The sequence below is a fragment of the Rhinolophus ferrumequinum genome, chromosome 5, assembly GCF_004115265.2.
Source record: "Rhinolophus ferrumequinum isolate MPI-CBG mRhiFer1 chromosome 5, mRhiFer1_v1.p, whole genome shotgun sequence".
Classification (NCBI taxonomy): Eukaryota; Metazoa; Chordata; class Mammalia; order Chiroptera; family Rhinolophidae; genus Rhinolophus; species Rhinolophus ferrumequinum.
The window spans coordinates 30,872,171-30,899,600 of NC_046288.1; the positions used below are offsets into that span (position 1 = coordinate 30,872,171).

General features: G+C 36.9%; 1 protein-coding gene across 1 annotated transcript; it reads left to right on the top strand.

Annotated features, from left to right (window-relative positions):
- The first annotated feature begins 7,667 nt into the window (after window positions 1-7,667).
- On the top strand, window positions 7,668-16,168 carry LOC117022489 (C-X-C motif chemokine 15-like). Its single transcript, XM_033106583.1, has 4 exons — window positions 7,668-7,747; window positions 8,441-8,570; window positions 14,196-14,279; window positions 15,426-16,168. The coding sequence occupies exons 1-4, from the start codon at window positions 7,687-7,689 to the stop codon at window positions 15,436-15,438; spliced, it is 288 nt and encodes a 95-aa protein (XP_032962474.1). The 5' UTR covers window positions 7,668-7,686; the 3' UTR covers window positions 15,439-16,168.
- Window positions 16,169-27,430: the final 11,262 nt, after the last annotated feature.

The following is a 27,430-nucleotide window of genomic DNA, read 5'->3' on the forward strand; positions in this document are numbered from 1 at the left end:
TGACTACCTTTACTGGATAATCTGATGAGTTACATCAATGTTTCTCGACACATTTTTTTTTCTCTTGGGCGTTAAATTGGCTATACATATAAGTCAAATTATAAATTATGCTTAACTTCATGTGGTGAGACCTGTCACTCCCCTTGGCTCTCACCTCCCCAAGAATGCTCTTTTCCAAACTGTGGGCTGTCCCTTTTCCCTTCAGTGGGAGAGTCACTGATACATACTGTTTTTTTGTTGATTTTTTTTGTTTGTTTGTTTTAAGGAACTCCTTGCTACCTTGCTACTTGAGTTTATCTCCTTAAAAACGTTTACATTTTTATGGTTATCTTAACAAGGACTCTCATTTAACAAGGACTTTCATTTCATTATTTTTGCTAAATGATTTTTCAAATAATTGTTGACAGTTTAATGAAACAGGCAGTGAAGTAGTGGTAAAATAGATTTTTTTTCTTCACAATTCAAATAATTTGTATCATCAATAGAAGCAAAAAAAGTGAATGGTTGAGTACTTCACCTGTGAAAAGATACCATGTATTTTAGGTTGAATTTTCTAACTTTCATTTCTAAGGAACTAACTTAAGTTTAATGTTATCCCAATCCTTTATATCAATTCATCAAAGATAATGGCTTTAAGATTTGAGTGCATTAGTTCCCACTTTCCCTAGTGCAATTTTGATGGAATCTGATAGGTTGTTTAGTTTGAGAAAGTCTTCTGAACTTGATACTCAACGCTGTCCCAGGATGACAGCAGCACTCCAGGTTTCCAACACAAACAGAATTGGTATGTCAAGGAAGGAAAGATCCCTATAATCTAAAAGAAACCATACTCCAAAGCTGAAAAGAAAGATTGTTGGTGGATGTGTGGGGTGTGTGCTTGTTTCTGACTCAGGACTCATTTAGGAAATCCTGAGCCTTAGGTAAAAGCCTTCTGCAAAGGCAAGAAGGTGGGACTGGCAGCTTAAGTACAGGAGATCAAGTCCTAGCTTGGCCTAAGTAGCTGGGTAAATAAGGGCTCTAAGTAGCAAGAAACAACCTCTGTGAGTTTTGTTTTTTTACTTAAAAGTTAAAAATAATAATCTCTTCATAACTCCAATGTTACTAGTTATAAATTAGATGAGAAGGAAGAAAATCTGTGAACTGTACAGAAGTAAATAAATAAAAACCATTCTAGAAGCTCCACAAATGCTAGCATTCATTCCCCAACCCCAAGTCAAAGGACATTGGAAAATATTTACAAGTAGGACCCCAAGGAATCAATAAAGCCCTCACTCCTAAGACCAGTCCTTACACTCAAACACTGTCTTGAGCTTGCTGGACTGGCCGCTTAGCTCTTGTCAATATGGAACACAGAGCATAAAAAGTAGAAAAATGTGTCTGTTCATATGGTGGTTAAAGACATAGGTTTCAAAAAATCAGACAAACTTTGTATTAAATTCCAGCTCTATCACTTGTTGACTGTGTGATCTTGTGCAAGTTTCTTGACTTCACCTAACCTCATTTCCCCTTCTATAGAATACAGATAATAGCCGAATATATTTTCTGAAGTTGTTGCAAGGATGGCTTCAGAAATATTCCTCTGGTCCTCAGGCCAACTCCCTGGATATTTTCTCAGTGTCGGTCCTGGATCAAGTGGATAGATAGTGCAGTTTTCACACCAAATTGCCCTGAGACTTTGCAAATACAAAGCAGACTCTCATTGAGAGTGTAATGGCAGGAAATGGGACACAGGATATGTGAGGTGCTTGTCATGGGGTAAAGGAAGTAAGAGAAGAATATTATGTGGCATATCAAAACATTGGAGATCATTAGCAGGAAAGAGAAATGGCAACAATGACTGAGGTTTCTTGAACAGTGTTACCAAAGGAGCTAGAGTCAGAAAGGAGGAAATATGGCTGATCCTATTCTGTCCTTGTGAATCTACTTTTGTGTTCTACTATGATGGTCACTCAGGACTTCCAGAACTAACTGCAGAGATATTAGAGGATGGCAAAGGTGGCAGACCTGCAATAGCATAATGGGGGGCAATCCAGAGTAACAGATGATGCCGTTTCTCTTCTTTCTGAATACCCACACAAATAATAGAAAGGTCTAGTCCTATCTTCACCATAGGTGCCTCGATCCATATCCCCTCTGCTTACCAATGGGTTCCACAGTTGCAATGAGCAACACCCATTCCTGCTGACAGCTACCCAACTCAAGCTCCTCTATCCTTTTGATTCTCTTCCTGATAGCTCTCTCCATTTGGATGCAGGGAGAGGCATATGTCAGAAAGAGTTTCCTCAGATCACAGGCAGAATGGCTTGCCATTTAATTCTCTCAGAGGCAACACTCATTGAGCGGCAGGAGATAGTGAATGAATTTTCTATTTTCCACTCCCCCTTAGTTGGACAGTTAGAGAAGTTACACTATATATCTATATTTATCTACATCTATGTCATCTATATCTGTATCTATATATCTATGTCTATTCTATATGAGTATCTCTACACACTTTCTACTTCTCTATTATGTTCACACTGTCTTTAAAAACCTTTGAACATATTTATAATAGCTATTTAAAAACCCTTGTCTACTAATTCTGCCATCCTGTCATTTCTACCATCCTGTGATCCTGTCAATAGAAATAGAGTCTATTTCTATTGACTGAATTTTCCCCTCTGGTTCTGGGTCACAATTTTCTGCTTCTTAGTATGTGTTGTAATTTTTTATTGGGTGCAGGAAATTTTGAATCTTGTTTTGGGATTTTGTTGTCTTCTTTTAGAGTCTTGATTTCTGTTCTGGCAGTCAATTAAGTTACTGGAGCATCAGCCTGATATTTTTGAAGCTTGTTTTTACGCTTTGTTAGGGTGGTCTAGAGAGAGTGTTATGCCTTAGGGCTGAATTGCTCTGTCCCTTCTATATCTTTCCTGAACGCTCTGAGTGATCACAAGTTCTCTCCATTCTAACAAGTCAGGCCTCAACTATTTCCCCATCTCGTATGAGGACTGAGAATTTCTCAGCTTGCAGATCCCTAGCCACTCTCTGCCTGACCTTACAGAGTTTCACCCTGTGCATGTGTGACTTCATGTTGATCAAAGAGACCCGATGGAAACTTGATGCAGACTTGTGGAGCTCTATTTTCCTGCATAGATGTCTCCTTTCTGCAACTCTACTCCAAAACTTCTAGTCATGTCGGTTTTCCTGAATTCAAATCTGTGTCTCCTCAACTCAGCAAGACAACTGTACTCTGTTTGGGGTCACTTTCCCTGCACAGTGATCCAGAACTGCTCCGGCAAAAAGCAGGGGTGACTATGGACCTAACCTTGTTTGTTTACTTTTTATCACAGACACTAGTTACCTACGGTGATATCACATTTATTACATAGACTTTAGTAGCTTTTTTCTCTTCCCTACCCCACTTCCCTACTCCCCGGCTTCCCAACTTGTTCTTCCTATAATCATCTCCAAGATAAATTACTGCACACAAGTCTCTGTATCAGAAACTGCTTTTGGAGGAACCCAAACTTGGTCACTTGGATTCCCCAGAAATTAAATCTCAGGGCTAAGATTCGAGTACTACTGTTCTATTAAGAAGTATAATACCAGAGAATCTGAGGGGAGAAAAATGTGAAGTGGGGCAGGAGAAATTGATAACTAACAGGAGAGTGCACAACCACAACCACAACCACCCTGGCCATCACTAAGTACAAGTGAGTCTTCACTTCCCAAGAGGCTCTTGTGAGTGTTTGCTTTTTCATTTTGAAGAAACTATAAAACCAACTCAAATGAAGACGTTAGAGTTGCTGGGTTTACTTTAGAGTCATAAATCACCCAAATAGCAGGGCATCAGCCTCTGATTTTTCTTTCTTGGCTGAACCGGAAGTCAAAACCTTGCAGCTGGGTCCATAAGGCCCTAAAAGTGGACGTAGGTGGGGGAAGAGTCAACCAGGACCTTATTTGCACCTGCAAAGAGAAAGATACTCCTACTGACATTTTTGTCCTCCAAATTAAAAGTGACAGATACTCTTTTTTAAAGCGAGAGATGGTTGGAATCGTGCCTTTTGCTTCCAACAATTTCCTGAAGAAGAAACTCCATAGTTTGGAGAGGAGTAAACAAGTCAAATATTAAAAACAGGAACTGATCTTTCAGCAGCCAAGCAGGAGTTTGGTTCAAAACCTGAGAGAGCACACAAAAAATTAGTTCTTTCATTTTATAGATGGGACCGTGGAGGCTCAGAGGCCACTGAGGAATTACCAAATGCCACAGAAAGTTTTTATTTAAAAGTGGACTAGAACTTACCTTTCTGCTATTTAGTGCAGGGCTATTTGCATTAACAAGGTCACTGTGATAATTGCCAAACAGGATTATTAGCTTGAACATTGGCTCCAGGATTGGCTTTCTAATACTTGTAGATCCAGTCTCAGAGTATTAACTAGTATCGAAACGCCATTCATACCATAGCAATTGTAGGCTACTCTAAAGGAAATATGATGACTGTTGTGGTCAAATAATTTGAAGTGAAAAATGGGATCAGCCACTTTGGGTGACCTGCTAAGTTACTCTGTTATGTATTATCTCCCCTAAATGTAGAAGCTTAAAACAACAAGCATTTAATTCTGGTTCATGACCCTGTACATCACCAGTTTGGGGTAGGTGATTTACAACTGGACTGGGCTCAGCTCAGTGGCTTGTCTGATGGTTTCTCCTGGTGTCACTCATGTGGCAGTAGTCATCTGGTGACAAGCAGGACTGCCTCACTGACATGTCTGCTGGTTGGTGCTAGCTGTTGGCTGGGCCTCATGTCTCTATCAGATGAGCTCTGCTCTCTCTTATGGTAGCAGCAGCATTTCAAGAGGACAAGAGTGAAAGCTCCTAGGCTATTTGCCTTTTTACCTGGAGTATCCACATCACTTCTTCCATGTAATGTTGGCCAAAGCAAGTCATAAGGTCAGCACAGAGGCAAGGGGTTTGGGAAACAGATTTGACACCTTGAGGTTAGGACCTACTAAGAATTTGTGGCTATATTTAATTTTTCACAATTACTTAATCTTTCTGGCATATCGGATTTCCTCACCTGTGAGATAGAAACATCCCTTGTAAGGTTTCCAGATAATATACAAAAAGTTCATAAAGGTGTGTTGACACAAAGCAGAACTCAATAAATGATCCTTACAACTATCACATTTTGTCATATCTCTGTTAGTGTTGATAAATATTTTGAACAATGAAACAAGATTGCAACAAAAAATTGGATTTTTTTTTTTTTAGTAACTTGCGTGTTTGCATAGATCCCAGGCTGTGTGAAATTTCAACTAATAAAATAGATGGTCTATAAAACCTTAGAGGTTGACAATCTGAGTATTTTAAACAATCTAGATCCCACTGTAAATTAATTCTGCTCCAGATCTGGCATAGATTTTAGTAGGTCTAGAATTAGACACCCATATTTGATAAGAAAGATCCATGGATCTTTTATCACCATCTGTTCAACAATCTCCTTAACAACTATCATGATGCCCTAAGCTTATCTTTAAAAGTTTTGAAAAACTAAATTATTTTGTGTCTTTCAACATTTGGTTGTCTTATCTTTGTATATGTTCTTATTATCATCATAATATCTATACATGTTGATAACACAACATTTCACGACCTCTACTTGGTACGGAAGGAAAATGATGCTAAAATAAATTAAGGTTATGTATGAATAGTGTTTCTAACTTATGTGCAGATTTCTGGTTTGTATAAGGCCAAGATCTGATCAGTCAATTGAATGCTGACAAGTTTTTAAAACTTACCTCATTTTGAGATTGAAATAACATTTTCCCCCTTCCTTAACATGCCAAGACCCTTGCCTTAGAGTGTCTGGGTTCCTCTAACATAATACCACGGATTGGGTGGCTTATAAACAACAGGTATTTATTTCTCACAGTTCTAGAGGCTGGAAGATCAGGAAGACAGCATGGTCAAATGAGAGTCTTCCTCTGGGCTGCAGACTAGTCTTGTATCCTCACATGGCAGAAGAAACCTGGGAGCTCTCCAGGGTCTCTTTTAGATGGATCTAATACCATTCATGAGGGTTCCACCCTCATGATCTAATCACCTCCAAACCTTCCCCCCAACACCAGAATATTGGGGGTTAAGATTCCAACATGTGAATTTTGGGGAGACACAAACATTCAGAACATAGCACCTCTTCACAAAACTGTGCCTCTTTGTGCATTTCTCTGTCTGGAATGCCTGTCAGCCTTTTGTTCTGATGTGCCTCCTTTCATCTTTTAACAACTCCAGTGTTAGCTCCCCTGTGAAGTCCTCGGCCACCAGATGCCTCAGGTACACATCTAGTATAACACAGATCACTTTCTAGTTTAAGCTACTTACATGTCTGTCTCTCCAAATAGGCTGTGAACATCTCAAGAGCAGAAACTCAGTTTTTATTCTTTAAATACGTAGTGTAGAGCAAAGGCCCTGGTAGGTAATAGATGCTCAGTGAGAACTGGCAAAAGAAAAGACCTACTTATCACTTAGGCTAGGTTTACCTTTGGGCTATATCAGCCCTTCAGTAATCACTGATTTCTTCAGTTAAATGCTGTTCTGGGTTGAAGTATATCCCTCTCCCAGATTCATTGGGTAAAGTCCTAACCCCCAGTACCTCATTTGGAGATAGTCTTTACAGAGGTAACCAAATTAAAGTGAAGTCATTAAGGTGGGCCCTAGTCCACTATGGCTGGTGTGCTTTTATAAAAAGGGGAAATACAGGGAAAACACAATGTGAAGATGAAGGTAACCATCTACCAGCCCAGGAGAGAGGCTTGAAGCAGCCTTAAGAAAGAAACAACCTTGCCAACTCCTTGATTTTGGACTTCAAACCTCCAGAACTGTAAGACAAAAATGTCTGTTGTTGAAGCCACCCAGTCTATGGTACTTTGTTATGGCAGTTGTAGAAAAATAGTACAAATGCTTAGTGTTTGATTTGTTAATGCAAAAAAAAAAAAAAAAGAAAGAAAGAAAGAAAATGTGGTCACTATGGGATAATTAAGGTCACTTATAAATCTTAAGGAAACAAATTGAAGTTCATAAGCTCTTGTTTCAGCTTCAAGCCCATTGTAACTGCTGCCTTCAAACCAAAGGTAAACTGGAGTTTGCTGTTCTCGACAGGACAAGCGTTACTGTAGTCTGAACTTCAGTTTCTTTGTAGGTTACCTATGCTGTAAGTGTATTTAGAGCTTGGCAGATTCTATTATGACCTTGAGTGGAATTATACAAATAGGCACAAAAGCCATAAGCAAATACTTGCTGAGGAAAACCATCTTAATTTTCTACTTTGTACAAATATGACCTTTGAAAAGACATATAGACGCTCTATGACTCCATTCCGTAAGTCATCATCAAGAGCAACTGGCACTGAATCCTTCACAATTATGAAGTTTCACCCCCCCACACCCCAAGAAAGAATAGGTTCACTTTTCTATTCAACAAATTCACCTCATCCTGTCCCAACCCCACAATTTAAAGCTTGAAAAACAAACCCAGCTTCCTTATTGGCTTATAAGTGACAGAATGCCACTTGATAAGCTGACCTTTCCTTCTTCAATGGGGAGAGAGTACAAGAAAAACAAAACTTCTCAAGGTTGCAGAGAGCGCATAAAAGAGGGCTCCAGTGTTGATTCCACCATTCAGACAAGGATCAAGGTCAAGCCACAGACATGAGTGATGAGAGCTCAGGAACATTCCTCCTGCTGGCTGTGCTTGTCCTGGGCATCTTGGGTAAATCAACTATTGCTTTTGTCTTTTACTTTTTGTCATGGTACTGGAAAAAATTTAAAAAGATTCCAAATCTAATGAGATTGTATTTGGCATTAGGTAAAATGTAGAAACTGTGAAATCAATACCTAAGCAGAACATACGAGTATATTTAGATTGTGGAGTGTCAAAAAATTTCTTCAGTTAATTTTTAAAAAGCTGTTTAACCTTCAAAAAAATATCTGATTGTAAGTGTCTATGCTTTTCTTATTAAAGATGATAGTGGGAACATGACTGCAAACAAGTTTATGGTGTTTATTGTGTTTATTTTAATGGTGGTAGGCCAATAAAAATCATCACCTTCAACGGATAGAATTCACATATAATCTTTATGTTTATAACTTTTCATAAAAGGAAATCAAGTTGACTTTACTGTTACATGAGTTATCTTATTGACCATCCATACTTTGAAGAAATGAATTATTGAGCTAGTATAATTACCAGTTTCCCAAACATAGTAAATGTTCAATAAATGTTCATTGGTCATCATAAGAGCAAATGATTAGATTTGTGTGATTGTCTCCCTAAATATTTCTATCAGTACTTATTTTGTCTGTTGACTGTCCTGCTGCACTAATTTCAGATTTTGGGTGAAGAATTGAGCATCATGGTTGTCTCTGTTCTTACTCAGGTTTCTGCTATTCTTTTCTCACACAGCTGATCCCTGTGAGAGCCAAGAGTTGCGATGTCAATGTATTGAGACATATTCTGGCTTTGTTCCTCCCAAATTCTTTACAAATGTTCAGTTGATACCAGAAGGTGCCCATTGCAGTAGAAAAGAAATTATGTAAGTAGTGAAGATATGGGGAAGAATGGAAGCTTCTAGTACTGGGCTTTTCTTTTTTAACATTTTTCCTAGTTACATTGAGATATAATTGACATGTATCATTGTATAAGGTTAAGGTGTACAGCATAATGCTTTGAAATGATATATTGTGAAATGATTATTGTGATAAGTTTAGTGTCCATCATTTCATATAGATACAATAATATATATATTATATATATTATATATGCATATATATGTATATATGTATAAGTATATATATATATCCATATATATATATTCTTTATTCATTCATCCATCGATGGACACTTAGGTTATTTCCATATCTTGGCTATTGTAAATAATGCTGCTATGAACATGAGGGCACAGATATCCTTTTGAGTTAGTGTTTTTATTTTCTTTGGATATATTCCCAGAAGTGGAATTGCTAGATTATATGGTAGTTCTATTGTTAATATTTTGAGGACCCTTCATACAGTTTTTTGTAGTGGCTGTTCCAGTTAACAATCCCACCAACAGTGCACCCGTGTTCCTTTATCTCCACATCCTCACCAGCATTTGTCATCTCTTCCTTTTTTGATGACAGCCATTCTAACAGGTGTGAGGTGATATCTCATTGTGGTTATGATTTGCATTTCCCTAATGACTAGTGGTATTGAGCACGTTTTCATGTCTGCTGGCCACTTCATTATCTCCTTTGGAAAAAAAAAATGTCTATTCAGGTCATTTTTAGTACTAGGCTTTTCAAAGCTGGCGTTTGCTTACAAAATGTACTAGATTGATAGTACAGGCAACCAGCGCTCTGAGCATTATTCCTGCACAGTGTGGGAAGATAATTGCCCAGTGTTTATGCTCTCATTTCTGAAAGCATCATGTATCCCCTTCAAAAAATAAAAAGCTCTCTAATGGGAACATGGTTAGGGTGCAAATTCTTCTGAGTGAACTTTGAAGTCAATGAACATGTACTTGTATAATAAGCAAAGATAGCCAGTCCTCTGTAAGGATGCATGAATAATTCTTGATTATCTGGAAAGCTCTGCTACACACAGGAATACACAATAAGTTCAGTATAGCTAGTGGCTCTGGAAGCTGACTTGACAACATTTCTGAAGCATCAGCGTACAAATATAGCACTTAGAGACTGTGAGGAACATTTCTGCATTTTATTGAAACTTTTTAAAATTATGAACTATAGCATGCATACTGTTTTAGTTGTTCATTGCTAAGTAACACATTATCACAACTTAGTGGCTTAAAATAAACCTATTTATTGTCTCACAGTTCTGTAGGTCAGCAGTCCAGGCAGCTGGACTGGATTCTCTGCGTAAGGTTTTCTCCTTCCTTCCTCCCTTTCTTCTTTCTTTCTTTCCTTCCTTCCTTCCTTTCAGATATAATTAACACATAATATTGTTTTAGTTTAAAGTGTACAACATGTTGGTTTGAGACATTTATATATTGCAATATCATTACCATTATAGTGTTAGCTACCATGTTTCCCCCAAAATAAGACCTAGCCGGACTATCAGCTCTAATGTGTCTTTTGGAGCAAAAATTAATTTTTTATTAATTTTTTATTATATTATACTATATTATATTATAATAGGGTCTTATTTTTATTATAATATAATTATGTGTTATTTGCACATAACACCTATATCATGTCACATTCTGTGCATAATTATGTGTGTGTGTGTGTGTGTGTGCACGCGCGCACGCTTGTGAAAATATTTAGAGTTTCATAAGGGATTAAAGTCAAGGTGTCAGATGGGCTGAAGCTGGGTCTAGAAGCTCTGGGGAGGAATCCACTACCAAGATTATTTATGTTTTTGGCTGAATTCAGTTCTTTGCAGTTACAGGACTGAGTATCCATATTCTTGCTGGCTATTGGCTGAAGGTCACTGTCAGCTCCTAAAGGTTGCTTTTGCATCTGCCTCTTTTTGAGTTAATCTCATTCTTCAAATCTCTTTGACTTCCTCTTCTGCTATCAGCCAGAGACAAGTCTCTGCTTTTAAGGACCATGCAACTACCTTAGACCCACCTGAATTATCATGTTTTGGTTTAATCTAGTCAACTGATTAGTAACTGTAACTACATCTGCAAAATCCCTCTGGCCCTGTAATGTTACATAATCATGGGTGTAATATCCCATCATGTTCACACTCTTGGGGATTAGGGAGGAAAACGTGTTGAGTCTTCTTAGGATTCTATAATACCTAGCATGTATACCAAAGTGTATGAATACATATCTGTACAATTTAAAGAGCAATAATAAAATAAATACCTGCTCATCTGCTACCCAGGCCAAAATCTAGACCATCAATAGTACATCAGAAACCTCCAATGTGAAATTCCTGCTATGGGCTGAATTGTGTCCTCCTTAAATTGATATGTTGAAGTCCTAATCTTCAATACCTCACAATGTGACTGGAGGGAGAACCTTGAAGAGGTAATTAAGGTTAAATGAGGTCATAAGGGAGGGGCCTAATCCACTATGACTGATGTCCTTCTAAGAAGAGTGAGAGACATCAGGAATGTGTGCAGACACAGAAAAGGCCCTATGAGGACATAGATAGAAGAGCACCATCTGCAAACTAAGGCAAAATGCCTCAGAAGAAACCAAATCTGCCAACACCTTGATCTTGTACTTTTAGCCTCCATAACTGTGAGACAATAAATTCCTAATTTTTTAAGACACCCAGTTTGTAGCATATTGTTATGTATAACAAACTAATACATCTCTCAAATCATATACTCACCCCCTTCCAAGAAGTAACCACCATTTTAAACTGTGTTATTTCTTGCTTTTAAAAAATAGTTTTACCACTTATATCTAAAACCTAAAACAATTATTATTTATTTTGTCTGTGTTATGGAATAAATGTGCTACCACCCCCAAAATCCATATGTTGAAATCCTAATCCCCAATGTGATATTAGGAGGTACGGCCTTTAGGAAATGATTAGATTATGAGGGTGGGACCCTCATGAATGGGATTAGTGCCCTCATACAAGAGACTCCAGTGAGCTTTCACCCTTCCATAATAGGAGAACACAGCAAGAAGATGGCCACCTATGAACCAGGAAGTGGGTCCTCACCAGGTACTGAATGTGCCAGCACTTTGATTTTGGACCTCCCAGCCTCCAGAACTGTGAGAAATAAATGTTTGTTGTTTAAGCCAACATTTTTGTTATAGCAGCTGGAGTGGCCAGGGACAGGTCAATGGAATCATATTAAATGTATTCTGTGACTTGCTTCTATTATTCAATATTACATTATGCAATACATACATTTTGATGTGTTTAGCTGTAGTTTATTCAATTTAAGTGATATTGAATATTCCATTGTAGGAATATTAATTCAATAAATACAATTTAAAAAAAAATCCAGTCCACTGTTCATGCACATTTGGGTTCTTTCCAGATTTTTACTATCATCAACATTCTTATGTCTCCTGGTTCTTGTATATGAGATTTTCTCTAGGAATGATTTGCTATATTTAGGGTGTGCACAACATCACCCTTACTAGGTAATGCCACACTGTATTACAAAGTAATTTTACCACATTACACTCCTTCCTACATTTAATCATCTGTTGCTTCACATACTGGCCACTACCTGGTGTTGTCAACTTCATGGGTATGAATTGGTATTATTATGTTTTAAATTTTCATTTTTCTATTATTAATGAGGTTGAAAATTTTTTTCACATGTTTATGAGTATTTGTGTTTCCCTCCTTTGTGAAATTACTATTAATTTCTCTGCTTCTTCTCCTATTTGTATGCTACCCTTTCCCCCATTGACTCACAGACATTTTTCACATGTTCTGGATTTTAATCCCTTGTGAGATTTATGGATAGGAAAGTTCATTTTTCAATTTGTGGCTCATATTTTCATTCTTTTTATGGTGTCTTTTGTGTTAACATTTTCATATTTTTTATTTAGTTGAGTTTAGCAATATGTTCTTTTCTGGTTAGCACTTGTAATGTCGTGTTTAAAAAAAAACCAAAAAAACCTCCCTTCAGAGAGTTTATAAAAATGTAGTTCTATATTGTCTTCTAAATTTTTTACAGTTGTTTTTCTTTTGTATTTAAGAATTTAATCCACTTGGGGATGATTTTTGTATAAGATGTGGAAGAATTATCTAATTTTATTTTATTTTTCTATATGATTCATCAATTGTTCCAGCACTATTTATTAAAATTTCATCACTTCCCCATTGATCTACAATGCTACTTCTGCTATAAATTGAGTTTGCCCAATGTGTCGGGATGGTTCTGACCTCTTTATTCTGTCCCATTAATCAATTTGTCTGTACTTGTACATCATCTTTATTATTAACATTTTATAATAATTCTTAACACCAGGAAAGGAAAATTCTCCCCTCTGCTCCTGGGTGGCTTTTCTTTTCTTGGACTTTTGCTCTTCCATATAAATCTTAGAATAAGCAGCTTGCAACTTTGCACTAATTAAATTATAAATTTGGGTGGAATTTCTTTGAAATTAGAGGTTAATTTATGAATTATCAACATCCTTATGATTCTGATTTTTCTATTTCAAGAACATAAAATAGCTTCCAATTTATTGAGGCCTTTTTAATGTCTTCAAAGTTTTACCATTTTCTCTATAAAGACCTCCTGTATCTTTTATTATTATTATTAAAAACATTTCTAGTCCCTTTAATTTTTTTGATACTATCATAAAGATTAGCTTTATAAAATTTCACATTCCAGCTGTTCTTAGAGTTCAGACAAAATTTTCCATTGCTTTACTTGTGTAGTCACATCTTCTGAGAATAACGGCAGTTTAGTTTTCCTCTTTTGAAAACACTATGCTTTCATTTGTCTTTCTAACTTTGCTGAGATGGCTGTGGTGGTAGCAGGCACCCTTGTCTTGTTTCTGCATTCAAAGGAAATACTTCCAACTTTTCACCATTATGTAGGATGTTTTGTGGCTATCTTTGTGTTGGTAATTTGCTAAGGAGTTGTTATTATTATCATTCTAGATTATTTCATAATTGGTATTTTATTGTGTTTTTTACTTAAACCCTGAAATGTGTACCCCAGCATAGACTGGTAAAATAATCTGGTCCTCGAGTAATGAACTTCAAAGGGGTGGAGCTTTGTGGTTATGTAAAGTGCAATTGAAAACTACAGAATTAATTTAAATAAGCAAGTTATGTTCTCCCTCTTCCTCCCTGTAATAAATGAGGCTTTAACAAGGGCTTAAAAACTAATAAAATTTGCACAGATATAATGATAAAGAATATATAGTACTGGTTGATAACTGGCACCCTGGAAGATACTATACTTAACGTAGATTTTCCAGAGTTTAACACTATACTTTGTACATCGTAAGACCAATAAATGTTTGCTGATTAGTTGACACCTCAAAAGTCTCTAAGAAAAGATGTTATTTTTTAGTTGATTAAAAATATGTTAATGAGACACACTGATTTGAGTAAAAGTCCTATTCTAATAATATGATTAATATTATTTTTTTGTGTGAAAACCATGTGTTCATTTTAAGCATATGCATTTCTGTTACAGAAATTCTAATGAATAAATTTAAAGCATTATTAAATTAAGTGCAGTTATTATTTAACCAAAACACTCTTTTCTTTTCAGAGTCACATTGAAAGATGGGAGATTAGTTTGTTTGGATCCTGAGGCTGAATGGGTGAAGACTGTTATCAAAAAGATTACAGACAGGTATAATTAGTACCAGGGATTCGCATATTCTTGCTTTCTCTTTTCTTTTGGTTAAATATTTATTTAGAAAATATACAGACTCTGATCTAAATTATAATAAAATTACAATATGATTTGAATAAGTCTATACCAGGGAATCCAAAAGTGTGGCCCCCAGACCAGCAGAATTAGCATTAACAGGCAATTTGTTAGAGATGCAAATTCTCAGGCCTCACCTCAAACCTACTGAATCAGAAACTCTGAGGGTGAGCTCAACAGTCTGCGTTAACAAGCCCTCTAAATGATTCTGATGTACTCTCAAATTTGAGAACCACTGGTTCACACCTTCTGTTTAATGGGATATCCAAGTTGACCTATGTTATAAATATCATCATTTAATATGAAAGAAATTAAAATTATTAGAAGCTGTCTTATGCATACTAGCGAGGAAGGCAATAGACCCATTTTATAAAAGAAATTTTAAGAAAAAAAATTCCCCTTCGAAAAACATTATTTCTGACAATATTTCTAGAAACTAAACTCCAAATGGCATTTGCAAATTGGTAGATGGAGCAGGTGATAATGGGAGTGTATCTGGACTAACTTCTGAAAAGAAAATGATTTTTTTTTTTTTTTTTTTAGTTTTTTGTGATAGTGGTCAGAAGGATGCAATAACCACTCATAATGAAAACAAAACAAAACAAACTAAAATTTGTGGTTTTTTTTAAATTGAAAATTAAAAAGGAAAATAAATTAAGGGAGTGTGAAGTTTATGATTCACCTGAGGATCACTTTGGTAGTTGAATGATGCAACGTGGGTGGGAGAGCTTGATTTTTTTAATTTTATAGCTATGATTTAGTTTGCCAGATCCACCAGCTCTAAGTTATGTCCTTCTGGATAATTCTCTTAACACTGGGGGTTTACATGCTTTCATTGTTCTTACTTTGCTCTATCATGGGAGAAGTAGAGACAATACACATAAAGTTTTTAATTATGGCTATTATTAATTTTCAACTTAACAAATACATGTGCTTTTTTCTTTATTCTTTAAATTTTTTTTTGTTTTTTTGCGTTTTTTTTTTCCTCATAAGGAAAATCCTGTACTTTCCTTACATGGGTAATCCTGGGTATCTGTATAATTACCTGTCACTCTGCTTGTATTATAGTGCCTCTAACTAACGGACATACAAGGAACATCACATCCCATGAGTATCAAGAGCCCTTTCATCGTGAGCTTGGACATCCTCCAGAAATTTCTTTGAAAGTAGCACCAATTTATGCTAATTTAAGACTAGAATGAACTGCTTTCTCTACTTATCCTGGAAACATAAAGATTGTTTTCAGTCAAGTGACTGGCTACGAGTGAAGAGAGTAATGGGGGAAAGGTGATGACATTTTCATTACGTAAGAAGGATAGTCCCCAAAACTCATACAGTAGGTAAGAGGTTTCCCTGTTAGGATCGATACATCTTAACAGATTCCACCTCCTCCAGGCTGTTCCTTACCACCTTTTAGTCCACTTAACTTTCTGGTCAGCTCTGACATTTGACCTTATATGTCTTTCCACCACATCCTTTGAAATCACCCTTAATGACATCAATATTTTTAAAACGAACACCCTGGTCTCTTGACTGCTCAACCTTTTAAGTTCCAAAAGCCTTAATATCCACCCTATTTTAGTCATCTACAACCTTGGATCTCAGCATAATGTAAGATTATTTATCTACAGTGTTCAAAACTAAAATATTTCTTTCAGAGGAATTTTTCATCCATTATAAAATCTGAAGTAAGTATGCATTTAAGAAGCAGGAAATGGGATGCCATACAGTTGTATAATAAAATTTTCTTAAATTTTAAGAATTCACTTTTTTTTTTTAAAGATTTTATTGGGGAAGGAGAACAGGACTTTTATTGGGGAACGGTGTGTAATTCCAGGCCTTTTTTCCAAGTCAAGTTGTTGTCCTTTCAGTTTTAGTTGTGGAGGGCACAGCTCAGCTCCAGGTCCAGTTGTCGTTTTCTAGTTGCAGGGGGCACCACCCACCATCCCTTCCGGGACTCGAGGAATTGAACCGGCAACCTTGTGGTTGAGAGCCCACTGGCTCATGTGGGAATCGAACCGGCAGCCTTTGGAGTTAGGAGCATGGAGCTCTAACCACCTGAGCTACCGGGCCCTCCCAAGAATTCACTTTTAAATTAAGCAAATCTGATAAAATCAGCCAAGAGTAGGAGTGATTCAACCTGGGAAACTGTCATGTAGGGAAAAAGGGAGAAGAAATTTATGACCATCAAGACCCAGGGAAGATCAAGGATGGTTCCTCAGAAAGAAGAGATGGAAAACACAGACTTCAAGCTATGTTGTAATCATTTAACTTCTTCTTAGACTTTCTTCATATGTAACACCATATTGAGTGAATAAACACCAAAAACATTTTTTTACTAGTTTTGAAGAAAACCTGTGCTAACAGTTTAGAATGTAAAACTGTGTTAACATTCAAATGGAGTCAATGACCAGGAATGCTGCTTCAGAAAGTGTCTTAGTCAGTTGGCTGCTGTAACAAAGTACCATGCACTGAGCGGCTTGCACAACAAACATTTATTCCTCACAGTACTACAGTCTGGAAATCCAAGGTCAAGGTGCCAGTGTGGTCAGGTTCTTGGTGAAGGTCCTTTTCCTGGTTTACAGATGGCCATCTTCTTGCTATGTCTTCTTATGGTAGAAAAAGAGACAGCTCGCTAGTTCTCTGGCCTTTTCTTATAAGGACACTAATACCATTCGTGAGAGTTCCATTCTCATGACCTAATTACTTACAAAGGCCTCACCTCCAAATATCATCACATTGGAATTTGGGTTTCAACAATTGAACTTTGGAGGGACACAAACATGAGGTCTAAAGCAGAAAGAGATTCAGTCAATGTGTACTGGAGCTCTCAGGACTTTTCTTGTCATCTGCTGTGTCTTTGCCTCTCTCCGCTGACTTGAGGTATCTTTCTTTCTCTCTGCTTTTCTGGTTTCTATGGCAAGTCATCCACAAAAAGTAATTTGCCCTACCTAAGATTCAATTTCCAGCTCCTAGGACAGAAGACCTAGGACAGAAGACTTTATTTACAATATTGACTCAAGTGTCTACATAGGTCCAATCATCTGTGGCCAAAGGACCGTGGTTACATGGTGCTAACAAGGCCATCTGGGGCCCACCACTGTAGAACAAAGAAACAGATCCCAGAGAAGTGAGAGTTTTTATGAATGGGACAGTTACCTCCAAAGGATTTTTTCACTGCATGTGTGTGTCTGCATGTGCGAGAGGGAAAACAAAGCCAGATAGATAGAAAGAGAAAACACAGTTTCTCAGGAGAACCTAGTGCTCTTTAGATAGACAATATGCACATATTGAAAGAGTCCTAGACAAAAAAAGCTTTGGGATCTACAATTCTGAGCAAGTTATCTGAACTTCTCTATACTCAGTTGTAAATGTGAAAATATGGCAAAATGAGGCAAAACAAAGTACCTCCACCCTTCACAGGATTGTAAAGAGGGTTTAATAAAATTTAAGTTGCTTTGAAAGTTAACATTAATATCAAAAGGTGTTGTCATTATTATTAAAATTAGAAAAATCACTTACTGATCAGTGCTTAATAAAGCCAGTTTTGTGGTTTCTATTCACTTCCTCTTATCCACAATCATATGGACCAAGCCTCTAAACTGCCTGAAGCAGGTAGCAAGTTTCACTGTTATGGATCACGACAAAAATAATTACGTTATTAAGCTGTACCCTAACAATTGGCTGAGACTGAGCTCAATAAAAGAACTATCTCAGGACCGTAAGTAGAAGACTCAGAGTATTTTAAGACATAAAATTCTAAATTTCAAAAGAAAAGGATCTAGTTGGCACAGTTTGAGTTACACATACACTTACTTGTCTGGCCCCCTGTGAACAGAGACACAGCCACCAGGAGAACCCAGGGGGAGGCAGGTCATTCCCAACAAAGCTGGCAGACAACTCAGGGAGCCTCTACAAGTCCAAGATCACTCTTCTCAAAACTAAGGGTGAGTATGACACTTCTGGTTCCAGAAGGTTTATTTATTTATTAAAAGAAATATTTTTTTTGGACAAAATAACCTAAAAGCCCTTATACTACAAATCACCTAGAAATACTAGATAAGATATGAAGTAAATATTTTCAAATGAATAGAATAGTTCTCTGGAAAGTAGGAAAAATCCTCAGCATCTTCCCCCAGACCCCTCAAAAATGGAAGCAGAAAATAGAAGAGGAAATCTCGTAGGTAAACAATGTAGGTTGTGCAGAGTGAGGATTGAAGGTAATTCTATCAGTAAACTAGATGTTGACGTTTTAATCTCACATTAGGACAGATGACATGATTGTGAATGTTGATAAGAAATAGAGTTGTAACAAAGATCCTTGTATTAAATTAGAACCTTCAATAGAAATATAGATACTAAAAAACACAGGTTTGTGATAAGGAAGCATGTCTGCCTTAACATGAACAACGATTAGGGGGAAAATAATTCCCCCTGAAAAGTTTCTACCAAGAGCTTGCCCTCAGGCAGGTTTGGGATTCCATTATAACGCCTGTAGTCTGAAAGCATACATAGACGGGGCGTCAGGTCAATGTCGGGCAGAAATGAAAATAAAACTGCCCTAGCAAGATATACCTTCAGCATGGATCCCACAAGCATCTCAAAGATAAAGCCATGTTGAAGATGAGTCTATAGTCCAAATTTCTAAAACTCTGGAGGAACCATCCATCCTAAACAGAAGTCAAGACCCACAATATACAGCATCTCTAAATTGAAAGTGTTAAAATCAATACAGGTGACCGTTATAAATATGCTTCAAATCCTTTGACCTCAAAGAAGAAATTGAATCATAAGAAAAGAATTAAATACCAGAAAACCAAGAAGATTGGGGGAGGGAGGGAGGGACAAACAAATAATAGGGAAAGAAAGAACAAATTTTTAAAAAAGGAAACTTTTAGAAATAAAAATATAATTATATAAAATAAAATCTGACTGGATGGCTTAAACAGTAGATTAGATTCAGCTAGAGAGACAACTATTTTAAATGCATCTAGGATGCAGTAGAGAGATAAAAAATACAGAAGATACAAAAAAAGGTTAGAGACTTCAAACATAGTATGAGAATATCCAATTTATCTCTGAAAGGAGTTGCAGACAGTGAGGAGAGGCAGAATGGGTGAGCAGTAATATTTAAAAGGATCATGACTGAGATGAAACCCCCATATTCAGGAAAACCAATAGATTCTCAGCAGGATAGAAAAATAAAATTCACACCCAACGACATTGTAGTGAACCTGCAAGTTCCAAAATAAAAAGAAAAGACCTTACAGTGAATACGGACCTACCAGGTGTCAAGTGCTCCAAAAGGAGCGGGTCAAACATGTGGCAGATTTCTGGAAATGCATGTTTTTTTTCTACAATAGAATTGCTTTGAATGAATTAGTTGTAGAAGAATATCAAATTGCTGTAGTTTTTATGCACATTTGTAATGAATGATCGAGACCATCAAATTTGGTTTGTGTTCATTATGCCTAAAGGTGAGACAGTTTCTAAAGGCTGTAGTAAACTATTAAGAGGAAGCCAGGGTTAGTAATTCATTGATTTATTTGACTGATACCACTAGAAATGTTTTGCTTCCCTATGTTTGTGGTTCAAACACTATGTAGCTAATGACTCACACATTTCACAGTTTTTGTCTGTGATTTTTTTTTTCTTTAGAGTTTTCAAAGAGATTTTCAAAATGTAACCTGCTGGATGAATTGAGGAAAGGATGCTTTCATTACTGCTGCCCCCTCCCACCCATCTTAGTGTGTTAATGTGGGGAAGTGGTAAAATTAATAGTTAAAACAGGATTTGGAACAGACAGACCCTACTAGTGCTACCATTCAGAAGTTACGTGATTTCAGGCAAGTAACTATTTCTAAATTTCAGTGTCTTCGTTGTCAACAGTAGGATCTACTTTAGATGGCAAGTGAAAGAACTGAAGAAGGGAATCCCTTCCCTTCTTACCCTCTGGAAGTCATATCAAATTACTTATCATCTTTCTGAAAGTACTATTCCATTTCTTGGCTTCAAGCTTTTATTCATACTGTTTTCTCTACTTGGCTCGGTTCCCCTTGCCCTGCCTCCCTCCGCTTTACGTGACATAACATTTAAAGGAACTAAGATCTCAAATATATGGTGGTAGTGAACACACAATGTGAGATATAGATGATGTAATACAGAGTTGTACACCTGAAATCTATGTAACTTTACTAACCATTGTCACCCCAATAAGAATTTTTAAAAAAAGGAACTGAAGAATGATTTGGGTTTATATATCACCTCCCTTAGGAGGCTTTCCCATACCCCTAAAGTCTGGGGTATTTGTTACTTGTCTATATAAGTTGTCAAAATTACAATTGCTTCACATTTTACCTTTTTCACAGAGGAAGCTTTTAAGTCAGCGCAAATTTAAATGACTTGCCAAGGACTATAAAACCAGCTAGTGGCAAAGTCCAGGCAGGACTCCAGGATTCTTGATTTTTATCTCCAATTACCTTCATTATTTCCGCTTCAGCCAGCTCCACCCTTGTCACACCCTGACTGTGGGATGCTGAGACAGAAATTCTCCAGAAAGAGACCCTCTGTGTATTTCTGGGTGAGGTGCATTTCTTCCCCATGACGCAGTAATTCATCCAGTTATCTAAGAAATCTGACTGCTACTCCTTGCCAGGTATACCAGCCTCCCTTCACTGAGCATAAAGTGTGATAATCTTTGTCTGGATCGATGCCTGTCTCTGAATTTTCTTCTTGGCACCAACAAAATTATGTTATTTTAATTTAGTTAAATCTCCTTCCAGAACTCACCATTAACATGGAGATTTTTCTCTTCCCCAGAGACTCAATAACTCTCACTGCTGAAAAAAAAAATGTTTCCCCACCTCTCACCACCACCTCGTACCCTGAAACACACACAAGTTTATCCATGATTATGCCCAACCCATGGACCAGGGAACTCAAGGAGAAGGAGGTACATGCATAATCTTCCCCAAATCCCCTGTTTTTCTATTTTATTCCATGACAATTCATCCAGCTGCCTAAGCCAGGGACTTAGGGGGTCATCATAGACTGCCTGACTCTCTTCCTCTGTTCTCCATCCAGTCGTGCTCAGGTCCTGCCATTTCTAGCCTTTTGCAACCTTTATTTAATCCTCTCTCTTCCCTCTGCCACAGTCTTAGTTCTGGCCTTCTCAGATTTTTACCCGTATCCCTGAAATGGCCTCCTAACTAGTCTCCACGGCTCTAGTCTGTCCCTATTCCAATCAGTCTTAGTCACTGCAAAATGAGTATTCTAAAATGCAAATCTCACCAAGTAAGATGAGATCCCTCATCTGTAAGGCAGGGCAATGCTGAAGAATGACCATTAATTGGATCCCTTATGAAAATTATCCATTATTCGTAAAATTTGCCTTAAAACACAGTGGATATACCCAGCTGTGACCCAGGTCTCTTGAAGTCATTCAAATTACAAAATTCCTAAGGCCATCTGCTCAAAAAACATATCCACACCCCTACTGTCACACAATTTTATTCAATTTACTATTTCTCTCCCATGAGCTAAAACTTACATCAATAAATAAGTACATGTGTTATATTTATTGAAGGAAAATATGTACATGATAAAAATCCAAATCATGTAAGGGGTTACATAGTTGATGTTTTTTTTAATAAAAGAGGAAAAGTAAAATTTCTTCCCACCTCAAATCCTAGGTTGTCTAGTTTACATCCTCTAAGAGTCATGATTATTTACCAATAATTCAATATATTCCTAGAAATAAGAGCATTGCTTCATTTCAGTATCTCTCTCTCTCTCTCTCTCCTTTCTTTTCTTATTCTCTCAGGATGGGGAGTGGGGGCAGAATATTTTATTGAGGGTATGTATGATTGTTAGTTTACCAGTCCAGTCTGATAGATATTTAGGTGTTTCCAGGATTCTGGAAATATTCAGGTGAATATTTACGTATTCAGTTTTTGTGCACATGTTTATGCAATTATGTCTTTCTGTCATAGAATAGGAATTTCTGAGTCAAAGGGTACATGCATTTTACATTTTGATAAACATTGCCAAAACATTCCCAAGAATTTGCATTAGTTTAAACTCCCTCTATTAGACTATGAAAATGCCTATTTCTCAACATCCTCAAAAGAGGGAACCGGCCAACAAAGATGAAACTGAAACAAATAAATGAAAAATGATAAATCTGGATGTGAAATTCAAATCAAACGCAAATGGAGTTATAGGAGAAATAGCTGACCGTGGGAATGTTGACACTGATGCCTTGGGAGAGACCCTCGCTGTGCAGCCAGAGGAATTTAGCGAAGGTGACTTTAGGGACATTGATGAGGAGAGCGGTGGTGATGAAAAGAGTGAGGCATCCCAGAGGAATTGATGCAGGCAAAAAACTTCCCATTGAAGTCACTTCTGAGCTATTTCATGACATTGAAAGTGCAAAGGATAAAATGGATGGTAAATACAGGTCCAGATTTAGAAAGAAATTTAAGAGCCAAGGTATAGAAAAGATGCTCAGTCTTTTCTATCTCATGTAAGTTTTATACAAGAAGATGACAAGCACTGTTTAAACTACTCTTGACAAGTTTTTTTTTTACAAAGAAATAAAACATTCATACTCAGTGTTCATAATGTTTGAAATTACAGTGTACTAAATAAGCTTCAGTTGCACTATTTTTTCATTTCTGTATACATTTATAACTGACAATAAGGGAGATTTTAATATTTTGACAAAAATTTTAAAGGTGATGGCAAAATCGCTTTTCCCCACAATCACTAAAATCACTTTTACGTAATCACAGCTTGCATAGTTATTTTTGTAGCCCCATACCTCAGTGTAAAATGGGGACAGAACAACCTATATCAGATAGAGTAAATATTACAGTAACCTTTAATAAATGTTCCTGTATGCCAGATACAGAAAGTGAGAATAACCCATTACTGGTTAAAATAAGTATAGAAAGAAACTCTAAAATTAAAGTAACAACAATAATATTAATGGCAATAGATAACACTTATTTAGCACTTACTATATATGCCAAGCACCTTAAACATTTTTATACATTAAGTTATTTACTCTCTACAACAATCTTATGAAGTAGGTCCTGTATTATCCCCACAAGCAGGTGCAATGGGATGAAGAGATTTAATCATCTTGTTACGTGGAATGAACACAGAACTGTTTTTATTTAACTTTAACCAGTTTCCAAGGCTAGATTCTAGAAAATGGAGAGAAAATAGAATCATTCACTGTCTTAGACCAAGTCAGTTTAAAACCTATTAATACATGAAAACTCTGCTCCTTATAACCTAAGAGCCTGGCATATTTACATTCATTTAATAATTGAACCAGTATGTGTTGCATACCTCCATTTGCCTGGCCCACTTCTAGAAACTGAGGATATGGCAAAGCTCTGTCCTCAAGGAACTTATGTCATAGTGGGGGAGACAAGACAATAACAAACATATCACATAATATCAGGTGACATTATGATATATTCTGATATTTATATCAGAAAAATCAGATAGGACAAGAAAATTGCTAGGATGTCTCAGAAAGACTTTTCTGAGGAGAGGTCATTTGGACAGGAAACCTAGTAATATGAGGGAATGAGTCATGTGACTATCTGGTGGAAGAACATTCCTGGCATATAAATGAGCGAGAACCAAGATCCTGAAATGAAAGAATGAGTGGCAAGTCGGAGGAAGAATAAGGGAAAAAACAGGTTGAAATAGAGGAATAGATGAGAGAAAGGGTCTCAGAAATGAAGCTGAAGAGGTAGACAGTTACTCTAATAATGGACTTTGAAGTCACAGAAAATATTTAAAATTTTCTTCTTAGTACAGTGGATGAAGCCATTGAAGGACTGAGAACAAAAGAGGGAAATGCTGTTTCATTTCAAACTATCACCTCGCTAGAATGTAGAGTGGTGAGGATGGGAGCTAAGGTGATGGCAAAGAGACAAGTTTGGTGGCTATTACAGTAGTTCATAGGAGACAGCAGTGGTGGCTTGGACTAAATAGGTTACAGGAGGAGGAGAAAGAAACATTGAATGAATGATAGAGTATGAAAAAAAGTGAAGGTGCAAGGCAGGCAACATACAAGCTGTGACAATTAAGTTGGCAAACGTGCCAGCGTGTGCTTGTATTAGCAACACTGTATAAACAGCTCGGTAAGGTTTTATAACCTTGGTATATCAGTGTCTCACCGCTGTGCTCCTGTTGACATGTGATGGTGTCTTGCTGAGTGGCATTTATTATTGTTGTTGCGTGTTTTGTGTGCCATCGCGAGAATGTCTGAAGTTGAATTAAAGCAATGGAAAAACATTAAATTTCCTGTTAAACTCGGCAAGAATGGAAGTGAAATCAGGGACATGTTAGTCCAAGTTTATGGGGATATTGCCATGAAGAAAACAGCAGTGTACAAATGGATTAAATGTTTTTCTGAGGGAATAGAAAGTGTCACTGATGAAGAGAGGTCAGTGCAGCCAGTAAAGAACAGAACTGACGAAATTCATAGAACTGTGCATCAAAATCATCGGCTGACTGTGTGAAGCATAACAGACTAAGTACACATTGATAGAGAAACAGTTAGGAATATCTTAACGGAAAATCTTGGCATGAGAAAGGTGTGTGCAAAACTGGTCCCGAAAGACCTCACCAATGAACAAAAGCAAAAGAGAGTTGAAGTTTGCCAAGACCTTTTGGAGAAGCAAGATGATGTTTTGCGCCATGTTATCACTGGTGATGAAACATAGGTGTACCAATATGACCTTGAAACAGAGTATCAAAGTGCACAATGGAAGTCAGCCAATTATCCAGGACCAAAAAAATTTTGTCAGTCCAAATCAAGTGTCAAAACAATGTTGCTAACTTTTTTGATATCAGAGGGATTATTCATTATGAATTTGTACCAAATGGACATTTAACCAAGTTTACTATTTGGAAGTACTGAAAAGTCTGTATGAAAAAGTTAGATGAAAACGACCTGAACCTTTTGCCAACAATTTATGGCTCTTGCATCACAACAATGCACAGCTCACATAACACTGTCTGTGAGTGAGTTTTTAGCCAGTAAATAAATAACTGTATTGGAACACCCTCCCTATTCACCTTATCTGGCCCACAATGACTTCTTTCTTTATCCAAAAATAAAGGAAATATTGAAAAGAAGACATTTTGGTGACATTCAGGACATCAAGGGTAATATGAGGACAGCTATGATGGCAATTCCAGAAAAATAGTTCCAAAATTGCTTTAAAGGGTGCAGTAGTCACTAGTGTCAGTGCATAGGTTCCCAAGGGGAGTACTTCGAAGGTGACCATAGTGATATTCAGCAATGAGGTATGTAGCATTTTTTTCTAGGATGAGGTCACACACTTAATTGTCGGACCTCCACGCATCTCTCTCTCTCTCTCTCTCTCTCTCACACACACACACACACACACACTCACACATTCTCAGTTTCTGCATGGATGTGGTCATATTCTTACAGGCAGCAAATAAAATGTATTGAACTTGATGATGGTAAGTGTGTGTATGCTGCTCATTGCCTTTCTACGAGTTGATTGGTGTCCAATTGCTACCAGTCCAGGACGACCTTGAGTCTTAAAATTTGAGGGTTAATATTACCTGGACTTAACCATTCAGTGTGAAATATGGTTGAGGGCTGGTTTACACCTGGTTCTTCTTTATCCTGTCTGTGTAGTCACCTGAGTCATGAACTTATTGAAGGCAGTCTTCTATTAGACTGACAATTATATGTGGGCGATCAAAATTAAAGTTTATATTTTGGGGAATTAGCAAATCTCCTTAGAGACTTAAGGGTTCTTTCATGCAACATTTATTTATGAGATTTTGATTTTCTTCAAATCTTGACCTAATAATTTTTTTTTTGTTTTTGACTCTTCAATTTTTAAAAATATTTTTTAAAATATTTTATTTAGCATCTTTACCTGTTTTCTGCAGAAGTGTGACTCAAAACAACCTAGCCTGCCATTATTGGGAACCAGGAGTCTCAATCCATCTGTACTTGAGAAAAGTTTACCCAAGTTTTCAAAGCTCTGCCATTGCTTCCACAGTGCTCTTCTTGTTTGCCTCATACATGTGTGATTTCTTCCTTCTTCAAAACTCCATGTCACCTCTCTGACCCTCTCTCATTCTCCTGTTAGTCATGAATGCACTTGGTGGTTCCCTTTTTTATCATGTTAAATTCTTAATGTCAGGTGCAGGTCTCATCTCCTGAAGCAACTAGTTTAAGCTTTGCACAAAGCAGACACTTAAGATTTATTTAATTGAAAAAGATTTCAAAGTATTGCTTAAGAAACCAACTTTGAAACAATCACTTCGGTTATTTCCCATATTTCTCAATTGCAACAAGGAATCATCTTGAGCAACAAAAAAAATGTCCCCAAGTGTTTTCCCTAACATTCCACTTAACCAGAGTTTACATGAAATAAAGTTTATTCTTCCAAAAAGTTCAGATGCTAGAACATTCAATCATCATTATTTCAACTTGTGACAATAAACATGTCTCATTAAACTACTTCACAGAACTAATAAAGTAGTTTCAGTTCACAGAGAAAGAAAAAATTTGGCTCACAAGGGGCATAATTCCACACAGATGTGGTCAAGCAAAATGAACTGATAAACTTCAAGACAATGTATGAAATTATGTGGGAAAGGAAGGAAATCATTTGCATAAAACAAGAAGCACATGTTGCCTCATTGCCAGAATCTCCATCCATGAAGATCAGACGAAGAATGGTAAAATACAGACAGCATCAAGAGGCTAGAATAACATTTGGAGCTAGTGAATTTGCAACAGTGCAGAAGGAGATGGTCTAACAAGTTTGTACTACACCTTGATCTGACATCTTTGCAAGAGAAAGGTACTAGCCCTAAAGGAATGGTGTTTATAAACCTCTCTCACATAAAGAGATGTTATAAGTACCTATTAGAAAGAGAGAGAGAATGCAGTTATGAAGCAAAAGCAAGACTTGGTGCACACTGAATACAGATATTAGTGCCGTCTCTATACGTTATTGAGAGGGTTAAATGAGATAATCACTTACACTCATATC

Excerpts from the sequence above, each read along its gene's own strand:
- LOC117022489 (XM_033106583.1), top strand. The coding sequence starts at position 7,687 with ATGAGTGATGAGAGCTCAGGAACATTCCTCCTGCTGGCTGTGCTTGTC. Across the intron at positions 7,748-8,440 it reads GCTTGTCCTGGGCATCTTGG|CTGATCCCTGTGAGAGCCAA; the intron begins GTAAATCAACTA and ends TTTCTCACACAG. Across the intron at positions 8,571-14,195 it reads TGCAGTAGAAAAGAAATTAT|AGTCACATTGAAAGATGGGA; the intron begins GTAAGTAGTGAA and ends TTTTCTTTTCAG.